This window comes from Lolium perenne, chromosome 2 (assembly GCF_019359855.2).
Source record: "Lolium perenne isolate Kyuss_39 chromosome 2, Kyuss_2.0, whole genome shotgun sequence".
NCBI lineage: Eukaryota > Viridiplantae > Streptophyta > Magnoliopsida > Poales > Poaceae > Lolium > Lolium perenne.
Genome location: NC_067245.2, coordinates 201,755,502 through 201,766,253, shown reverse-complemented (window position 1 = coordinate 201,766,253; position 10,752 = coordinate 201,755,502). Strand labels below are relative to the sequence as shown.

General features: G+C 46.3%; 1 protein-coding gene across 1 annotated transcript; it reads left to right on the top strand.

Moving 5' to 3' along the window:
• The first annotated feature begins 6,673 nt into the window (after positions 1-6,673).
• LOC127318393 (cyclin-B1-5) lies at positions 6,674-9,300 on the top strand. Its single transcript, XM_051348879.2, has 8 exons — positions 6,674-6,943; positions 7,269-7,371; positions 7,469-7,565; positions 7,655-7,879; positions 7,993-8,118; positions 8,208-8,456; positions 8,546-8,889; positions 8,989-9,300. Exons 1-8 carry the CDS (start codon positions 6,889-6,891, stop codon positions 9,122-9,124), a joined length of 1,335 nt encoding a protein of 444 aa, XP_051204839.1. The 5' UTR covers positions 6,674-6,888; the 3' UTR covers positions 9,125-9,300.
• The last annotated feature ends 1,452 nt before the right edge of the window (positions 9,301-10,752 follow it).

Genomic DNA, 10,752 nt, shown 5'->3' with positions numbered 1-10,752 from the left:
GAGTGTGGGCGCAAAGAGGAGGCGCTTGCAGCAATTTGGTGGAGGGAATGATGGAGAAGCCCACCGGACAACAGCGGCGCCGATGGCGGCCGACATCGGCCGGGGCAGGGGCGGAATCGGCGACCCAGTCGGGGTCGAGGGCGAGCGACAGAGAACGCAAGAACAAAATCGAGGAGGGGGAAGTTGTAGATCACATCCAGGCGGTCCAGAGCCCCATCACGTCGGCGGTGGAGAGGGCCGGAGGCGGCCAGGAGAGAGCGGCGGCGCGGCCAGGCTATGGAGAGCTCGGGGTTCGCGTGTGTGAGGAAGAACGAGAGAAAGGAGAGGGGTGGACGAGAGGAGCTGGTCGGGCCTGGGTCTTGACCCGACCTAGGGCAGGCCGACCAAGCCAGTTGGGCCTGGTCTGGTTGGACCAGTTGGGCTCAGCCCAAACGGCCATTTAGTCCAATTTTTCTTTTTATTAGTCAAAATATTATAGAGTAAAAATATTATAGAGTTAAAATAATAATAACAAAATGGTAAGACCATTATTAACTTTATCTCCAAGTAATTAATAATTTTAACTCTATTGCCAATTATTGTTTTAGGAATTATATTACAAATAGGAAAAACTTAGTTCCATTATGAAATCATAACCTCATAATTTCTTGAGAATCATGAACCCTAAATCCTATTTAAAACCCTAACTCTATTATCTTATGTGAAATCTAGTTTACTTCTAACCCTAAAACCTTAGGATGGTAAAGTATGATCATGATAAATTCCTTTGACTTATAGATCCATAATTAGCAACTAAGTACTTGTTCTTGTTTCCATAAAATAATAGCAGCCATAGAACTAATAAATTGGTAGTTTAAGTGTTCATACTAAATATAATCCAGTTAATCAAGTAAGTTCAACCAAGTGTAAACCCTAGTTCCTATTACCAAATCCATCACCTTTATCTAACCATATTTAGTATCACACCAGGGCAATGAACCCTAATAGCAACCATATCTACTATTTTTGCACTACATAAACCTGTTCCACTAAACCCTACTAGTATTAGATAATTATGAATCATCCTATTTTGGAACCAACCAGTCCTTACTTAGTGAATTCAAATGTAAAACCTAGGTAACCTCAACCTTAATTGTAATACTTCTTATTACTTAAGAAGTATGTTCTTCAAAAGTTATTCTTTTGAAGAAAATAAGGAATCATCGTCAATTCTGCCTAATAGGACCTATAGCCAATAACCAGCTATCACCAGCAAGGTATACCAACCTTGATAACAATTAATTATAATAAATTGCTCAAGATGCTTAGGCTCAACTCAAACCCACAAGCTCTAGCTATTGATGAAACCAACATGGTTGGGATCCATCTAATACTAACCCTAGAAACCAGATGAAAACCATAGTTAAACCCTAAAACCCACAAACCTAATTATTATACTTGTTCTTCAGTAAAGAACATGTTCTTCAAAAGTTATTCTTTTGAATTAAATAATAAGTAATCATCAACCATGCATTATAGGACTTAAAATTGACAACTGCTCTTTATTTATTATACAACTACTATTCCTGGGTGTGTATGATTGTTACTATGCATTTTACCACCTGCCTATGATTCTAAAAACAACACAACTCTGAATAAAGAACCTTGTTTGCGAATTACTCTAAAAATGCAACACACCCTGAACTAATCATTACCACTCACTAATCCTATATCATCGGGGTTAGGTCACGCTTAGAGCGATTGCATCTCATACTTATGCATTATTGCATCCTTGCCAATCTTTTAAACATCGTCCTTACCGGACGATGATGCTATTTCAGAATTTGGAGTTATTGCTTATCGAAGACCTTGTCTGCATAATCTTGCAGTCAAGAAAGGCAAGTTCATCACTTGCTCATGTCATTTGTGTATTTCTATCAAATTACTTGCAAAGTACTATGGTTATCACTATTGCATAAAAATCAAAACCACTACTTTCATAACTATGAATATGACTATGTGGTGGGCAATGAAACCATGGATTGTGTTGATATGGTGGAGGTTCCATTGCAAGGGTTTATATCCATCTAGGATTAAACAACAAATGTCGCCAGTGATTCTTGTGCCGTAATAACCGTGTTAACCATAAGATCTGGAGTGGGACGGAATAGTCAACCGTATTTCCACCTCTTGTACATCAACGGATGCGCTTACCGTAGACGGTTGTATCTTGCGGAGCAATTGGTGGGTGGGGAGCCCCTTCTAATTCCCCACGGTATAGCTGTTGCTTACCGTAGCGGTTGCTGCTTGCGGAACAATTGGTGGGTGGGGATCCCCTTCTAATTCCCCACGGTAAGTGGTCTATGATGGGTTGCAGCTACCGGCGAAGGAGTTTGGTTCAATCCCAGACTGTCGTCGTGGTCGGGGTCCACCCTGAAATTACGGGAATAATGGGACCGGCGAGGACCCAGGGTCGGGGTTTGCAACAAAGGGTGGGTGTGCGAGGTAGCGGAGGAATATGATTGACTATGACCTTATACCGGGCCTCACACCATAGGAAGTGTGGACGGGTCATTCCCGGTTGGCACCAAGGTTAAGATCTCTTATGGGTAAAGCAACACACCTCTGCAGAGTGTAAAGAACCGTGACATGTCACTCCCTGTTCCGGGATATGGAACTGCGAACGCGGCCGGAAAGGAGCTCCATGAAGTTCTATTAAACCGGTGAAGGCTGACGGACATAGTTCTTCTGAATAAAAGCAACCTTTTGAAGAAATGGTTATGAAAACTTGCATTGGTATTAGACTTTCTGGTCTAATGCCGTAGCTAGTGCATTAAACACCTCTTTCCTATAATGAACTTGTTGAGTACACTCGTACTCATCTCACTCTTAAATCCCCTGCTTAGATATGGAGGCATCGAAGGAGGATCTACAGTACAACTCGAAGGCCGAGGAGTCAACAACTACTTCAAGAGACAAGACCTGTCAGAAGAGTCAGATACCACATCCAACAAGGAGAAAACCTAGATTAGCAATAGAAAGGAACTTTCTTCCTAAACCTAGCTCCTATTTAGCTAGAATCTATGCTTAGCCCCTATAGCTAGTTAAATACTCTACAAGTAGAGTTCGTGATAAGACTAGACTACGAGTCGTACTTCTGGAGTTATTTGCAGTTTTACCTCATTGTAAAGTAGGAGGCTGTGATGATCTTATGTAACAGAGTCAATGTTGTAATTCTATAGACATGCCTTGGACCCGCATATGTTTCTGTTGTACCACTCTGAGCGATATAATACTAGTGGAACGGTGTTTCATTGGTGTTATATCAGACTTGCATACTACACCATGCAGTGGTATGCCGGGTCACCACAATGATGCACACGTGGAATAGGGGTAAAAAAGTAATTTCACCTTGCACGCGTTACAGTGCGCACGCCAGGAAAAACGGAGAACGTGTGTCCTCCACTTGCACGACGTGTCAATATGATGCGTAATCTGGGCCCGCAAGGTAGTGACAGAGAACTTCTCGCGATTTCCAGGAATTGCGGTCGTGGCTATCGTCAGCAATGATGTCATCTTAGCAAGAGAAAATTTCGACTCAATAGTTTCATAAAAAAAGGCGACAGCAAAAGATATCGGAGAGCCTTTGATCGAATACAAGTTTTTGATCAAATGCTCGGGGGCTACTTTGGAAAAATGAAAGATTCGAGAAAGAAAAAATAGAAATGGCGAGAGCCTATGATCAAATACAAGTATTTGCTCATAGCCTCGGGGGCTACTCCCGTCGGGAGCGCTGTTCGCGCACCCGAGAGATTTGAAGAGACTATGCGACAGGTGAAAAATATAGCGACATAAGGCGTTGAGCCTACACCCGAGCACAAGTCCTTGACTGTAGCCTCGGGGGCTACTCCCATCAGGAACGCTGTTCGCGTGCCCGATGAAATTTAAAATAAAAAAAAAGAGAAAAAGTGAGCATATTTCGAGTTATGTAAATAACTCTACATATACTCCCATCGGGAGAGCAATATAAGTCATCTGTTGACTCAATAAAATGTGCTATTCCAATAGCCGAAAAAGCACTCGACAATATATTCTCAGAACGCCAAAGTTGCGAACAATTTCTGAATGCCGCAAAACTTTGCGAAGGTAAGACCCCGGATCCGTTCTGTGTAGCGTGGCGTCGTCTCTGACGTCGGTTTGCTACTTTTTTCTGTATCAACAGATACGAAGAAAAATCCTAACGGACGCGTTAGGTACCCGATAAATATGACTGGGACTCGACAGAATGGTAAGACCTTAAGCGGCACCTGTCGAAGTTTACACCAGTATCCCGAGATCATGTCCATGGACGTGATCTTGAAGTAGGTTTTTGCGGATTGCCACTAGAGAAGTTAACTAGTACCTGATCCATCAGATGAACTAGCCCCAACTACCATTATCACTGTACAATATAGAAGTTCGTATGCAAAGATATGTGATAAAGTTCAGAGTTATCGAATAAATATAAATGTGGAGATTTTCCCTGACTCTACGATTCAAGCAAAATCTCGGGGGCTACTGACATAGGCATCCCCAATGGGCCTACCGAAGAAGGTACCCGGGGTTTACTGAAGGCCCACGACCCGAAGGATAAGAAGATTCAGAAGCCCAAGATACTATTAAGGAAAGCTAGAGTTGTAATAGGAAGCATTATTTGTAATCTTGCGGGATGAGTTAGAAACCTTCCTGGACTCTGTAACTTGTGCATCACGAATCCCTCGGCTCCACCTCCTATATAAGGGGGAGCCGAGGGACAAAGAAGGTATCGAATCATTGTCTCACAAACCCTAGTTTTCATATCGTCGAGTACTTTTCGGCTGAAACCTTCGAGATCTACTTGCCCTCTACTTCCAACTAAACCCTAGTCTACAACCCGTAGGCATTGACAAGTTAATACCTTGTCAGTGGGATTTGTCCATCCCGATGACGGATAGATATACTCTGGGCCCTCTCGGTGGAATGTCGTCTAATAGCTTGCAAGCATATGAATGGTTCATAAGAGACCACATACCACGGTACGAGTAAAGAGTACTTGTCATGAGACGAGGTTGAACGAGGTATAGAGATACCGATGATCAAACCTCGAACAAGTAAAATATCGCGTGACAAAGGGAATCGGTATCATATGTAAATGGTTCAGTCGATCACTAAAGTCATCGTTGAATATGTGGAAGCCATTATGGATCTCTAGATCCCGCTATTGGTTATTGGTCGGAGAGAAGTCTCAACCATGTCTACATAGTTCGCGAACCGTAGGGTGACACACTTAAGGTTTGATGTCGTTTAAGTAGATATGGATATATGGAATGGATTTTCGAAGTTTTGTTCGGAGTCTCGGATAGGATCCAGGACATCACGAGGAGTTCCGGAATGGTCCGGAGAATAAGATTCATATATAGGAAGTCATATTCCAAGTTTGGAAATGATCCGGTGCATTTATGGCAGGTTCTAGAAGGTTCTAGAAAAGTCCGGAAGAAAGGCACTATGGAAGGTGGAGTCCCAGAGGGACTCCACAAGCTTGGCCGGCCAAACCCTAAGGGAGGAGTCCCAGGTGGGCTCCACCTGAGGTGGCCGGCCACCCCACCTAAGGAAAAGGTGGGGGTCCCACCTTGGGTAGGACTCCCCCCTTGAGTAGGTTTCCCACCTTTGGGAAGTTTTGGTGTTGGGGTCTTATTCGAAGACTTGGACTACAACTCTTGGGATTTCCACCTATATAATGAGGGACAAGGGGAGGGTGGCCGGCCACTCTTGCCTCCAACCTTGGCTGCCCCCCTTTGTGGCCGGCGCCCAAGGCACCACCTCTCCCCAAACCCTAGCGCCCCTCCTCCACTACTTCTCCCGCATATGCTTAGCGAAGCTCCGCCGGAGATCTCCATCGACACCGCCACCACGCCGTCGTGCTGACGGGATTCCGAGGAGGATCTACTACTTCCGCTGCCCGCTGGAACGGGGAGAAGGACGTCGTCTTCATCAATACCGAACATGTGACCGAGTACGGAGGTGCTGCCCGATTGTGGCACTGTCAAGATCTTCTACGCGCTTTTGAAAGCGGCAAGTGATCGTCTACCGCAGCAACGAGATCTAATCTCGTAGGTTTTGGAAATCTTCGAGGGTTAGTCTCATGATCTTCTCGTTGCTACCATCTTCTAGATTGCATCTTGGCTTGTTTTTTTGTTCTTGCGGTAGGAAATTTTTTGTTTTCTATGCTACGAATCCCTTCAGCTGGCAGACGGAGTCCACACAATGCCACATCAACGATACACCATTGTATAATGAGCGAGTGACCTAGATGAACACTCCGCCGTATTTAGTTACCGTATGTTGCATAGTCGAAAGATCGATGACCGTATTGATTTGGGTTTCCAAGTTCTGGTACCACTCATGCATTTTACTCTAAGAAATGTGTGTTTGTAAGTTGCATTTTGGAGAAATATTCTACGGAGCACTGTTCTCTTGCTCAGGATTTGGGATGAAACCGTGTTGAGCCTTGAGTGAAGCTGCAACAGAATATCGTGACCAAAAAACATCACAACCTTGGGACTCTCCGTCACCGTCAAGGCACCCAAAACGGTGACTTTCCATGTACGAGGACTGCGGCCAGAAACTTTCCATCTATAACCCACACCGCCAACGGCTAGTTTCCGTGTCCTCGATCCCAGCTCTCGTCTCCCCATCGCTGGAGCCGCCGGCTCGTACATAAAGCTCCGCCCCTCCCACCCCGTCCCTCCCGTGACCCAGTCCCCGCAATCCAATCCCCCACCGAGAGCAAGAAGATCGGAGGTAGGAGTGGAATCAATCGGAGGAGGAGGAAGAGAGACTCTACTCCGCTCGCTGCCTCGCCGGACTTTCGGGAGGAGGCAGGAGAGACCCATGGCGACGAGGAATCACCAGGCCGTGGCTGCCGCTCCGCAGCCGGCGAACCGAGGTGCGAATCTTTCCTTCTTTCGTTCTTGCGCTTTCTTGGCCGCTTCTTCGTGTTCGTGGAGATCGCTCGTCCTTTCTTGATTTGCTCCCGCCTCAAGGATCTTTGGGAGGAGCCTAGTGGGGAATTCGATTCGCGGCCGTCTTGATCTGTTCGCCGTTCTGCTTTTCTTCGTGCGATTCTTGATGTTGAAAGTTTTCCGTCGATCTGGTGGAGAAAGATTGGGGTTTTGATGTTTACAGGGCTGTCTAATTGCGGTTTCTTGCCCCTTCTTGCCCGATTCGTTCATCGGCAATTCTTGACCTGTTTCTCTTTTGGCGATGGTCAGGTGCCGTGGTCCCGACAGGAAAGCAGAAGGCCGCCGCCGGCCGAACTCGGCAACCGCTTGGAGACATCGGCAACCTCGTCCACGCCCCCCATGTCTTGGACGGGTAAGAGTAGAAATCAGCTCATGAATTAATCCCCTCTTGCTTCTTCCTTTCTTGCGTTCCATGTCCTGATTCCTGAATCCCCGTCGATCTGTAACAGGAAAACCAAGCTGCCGGTGCCGGAGGGGATCAATCGCCGGGTCACCCGGAGCTTCGGCTCCCAGCTCCTAAAGAACAACTGCGCTGTGACGAACAAGGTACGGACGCGCACGCGCCCTCTTCTCGCTCCCCTCCTTCGGTTCTCATCTTTGTCCTTGCGATTTCTTGATTCCAAATTGGTTTGCAGAACGCAACAGCTCCTGCTCCTGCTCCTCCTGCCGCCCTGAAGCCGGCGGTGGCCAGGAAGGTTCTCAAGCCCGCCCCTCGTCCTGAGCAGGCCGCCGCCAAGGCCATCAACACTGGCTCCGACGAGAACAGGAAGCCGCCAGAGGGCGCCGCCACCGCCGGCTTAGTGCTCCCCAGAAAGAAGCTGGTGGACACGCTCAGCTTAGTGCTCTCCCATCGCTCCAAGGTGAGCTTTTAGCGACCTGATCAATCCAACGCCTCTGTGCTGCACTGCTCCTTTCCACTGTATGCATCTAGCGCTGTGGCTGACATCTGCTTGCCTGTTTTCTTCAATGGCAGGAAGCGTGTGGCCTCGATCGCAAGCCAAAGGACGTCGTGGAAGACATCGACAGGCTCGACGGCGACAACGAGCTGGCCGTCGTCGACTACATCGACGACATTTACAGTTACTACAAGACAGCGCAGGTTAATACGATCTTCCTTCCTCTTCAGCATGTTGTATGTTCAGTTCAAGTGACCTTCTGAATTGCTCACCAATATGTACTGTGTTGCAGCACGAGAACCTGCCGGTCCAGTACATTGACAGCCAGCCCGAGATCAACCACAAGATGAGGGCCATCCTCGTGGACTGGCTCGCCGAAGTGGCGCATAAGTTTGAGCTCATGCCGGAAAGCTTCTACCTCACCATCTACATAGTCGACCGGTTCCTCTCCATGAAGGCGGTGCCTCGAAGGGAGCTGCAGCTCGTCGGGATCGCAGCGATGCTCATCGCCTGCAAGTACGAGGAAATGTGGGCGCCCGAGGTATGGCCCTTTCATCCCCTTTCGTTTCGTGTAGCTGCTCATGTCTGAATGAACTCTGGATCCTGAAGTTGGTTGTGTTTGCTTTGCAGGTCAATGACTTCATTCACATCTCAGACAACACGTACTCGCGGCAGCAGATCCTCGGCATGGAGAAGAGCATCCTGAACAAAATGTCATGGAACCTCACTGTTCCTACCATGTACGTCTTCCTGGCGCGGTTCGCCAAGGCCGCCGGGGCCGGGAGCGACAAGGAGCTGGAGCACATGGTGTTCTTCTTCGCCGAGTTGGCGCTGATGGAGTACGGGATGGTCTCGCTCTGCCCGTCGCTGGTGGCAGCCTCCGCTGTGTATGCTGCTCGGTGCACGCTCAACAAGAGTCCCATTTGGACAGAGACCCTGAAGCACCACACCGGCTTCAACGAGCTACAGCTCATGTAAGTTCTTCTTCTTCAGTTGGATGAGTAGTGCCTACCTGAATGAACAACTTGGTTGAGCTGGAAACTCATGTCTGTTTGCATCTGCTGTTGTTTCAGGGAGCATGCCAAGGCCCTTGTCGCCTCGCACGCCGCCGCCCCTCAGAGCAAGCTGAAGGCGGTGTACAGGAAGTATTCCGGCTCGCAGTTTGCGCGGGTGGCGCTGCACCCTCCTGCAGTAGCCTACTCATCTTAGGTTCTTTCGAATCAAGAAAGCTTGGTTTACTTTACTTACTCTGCTAATCGACAGATACACCGTGGTGTAACAGCTTATTCTTTTACATGTGTTCCTCTGTTACTGTTCTGCTCTACTCTTTGGATACACCGGGGTGTATTGTAATAACAAATATTAATGATACTCTTAGTTGTCAAGTGCTTCTCCAGTTCCAGTCATTGTATATCTGTCCTCGTGAGTATACTATGTTTTCTACTTTGGTAGTTGTCACCGTTTTACTTGTACAAGTGATATTGATGGCCTTTCATGCGATCAATTCAGTTTGTTCCAGTACTTTTGAACAAAATAGTAATGTAGTTGCAACTGTTCTGTACAGTACTTTTGATAGTTATCACTTGTCACCACAACTGTACTTGTTTGTAAAAATGATAAGTTTTCCCACACTCATACATGGACTCAAATTTTAAAATGGCCCTTCTTGGTGGTCTCTGAACTTATTGTTGAACAAAATAGCAATGTACTTGCCACCGTTGGACAATGAAAGTGATCTCTCTAAAGGAAAGTGATCTCTCTAAAGAGCAACAGGGGAGCAGTCGTAATTCAGAGGAAAGACGTTAAAACACAGCAAAAAGCCCTCAGGTAAAACAATAACAAGGAGGGCAGTGGAGAGACAATGAAAGTGATTAGAATCATTTAAAATCTGCCACCAGTGGGATTTTTTCCATTCCAATAAAATTCAATTCGTTTCTAAATTTAGTAAAGCTATAAAGCTAATAAAGTTTAAATACATTGCGCAAGTGAAGTACGGATCACACGGTTTACTTCAGCAATAATTACCCTCTTAAACTGTAAAATGTAATACAGTAAATGAAACATGTGAATCGTTATAGGAGGAATAACCCCTACTTCAGTTGGACAATAGCTAATTGGGCTTGTAAAATCTAAAATGGTCGCTCAATATCTTTTTTAGTCGCAGCTTGAGTATTGTGGAATTAGAGTTCTTTCTTACCGTGGGAGGCTTGAATTGGTTTCACAAATGTTGCTCATTTTGGGTAGATGTCATCCGCAAGGTAGTAGCCCATGTTGTTATACATGTGTCCGTTTGCTTGAAATGACACCAACCGTAACTCACCATTGGCAAGTTTGGCAAAAAGAGGTGACAGTTGAAGAACATTAATGTCATTGCAAGAATCGGCAATCCAAAAAAAATGGCATATCTATGTTTGTTCAAGGTCCATGGTCTCAAGAATGATGGTAGAATCCTTCTTGTGCCCTCTAAACTATTTGTGACATGTTACCTGATAGTTCTTCGAAATCCAGTGTCGGCAATCAATGAACCCGAGCATACATGGGAACCCACATGTTATGTTTTTCTCTAACTGCCAAGCTGTGTCTTGAGCATTGGGTGCTCTCAAGAACTTAGGCCCGAACACCTCAACCATCGCCACTATAAAGTTCTTGACACACTTGATGCTCTAGCTCTCACTCATTGCCAAATGATCATCGACCAGATCTGCAATAATAACATTATCATCATGCGCAATTTGGCAGTCACCTTTTGGAAGGTGGTATGCACATGATCTTCGGCGTAAGTCCTCCTATGCTCGAAGAACTGATTGTGTAGCTTGACACACTCCACAATGTGCTTG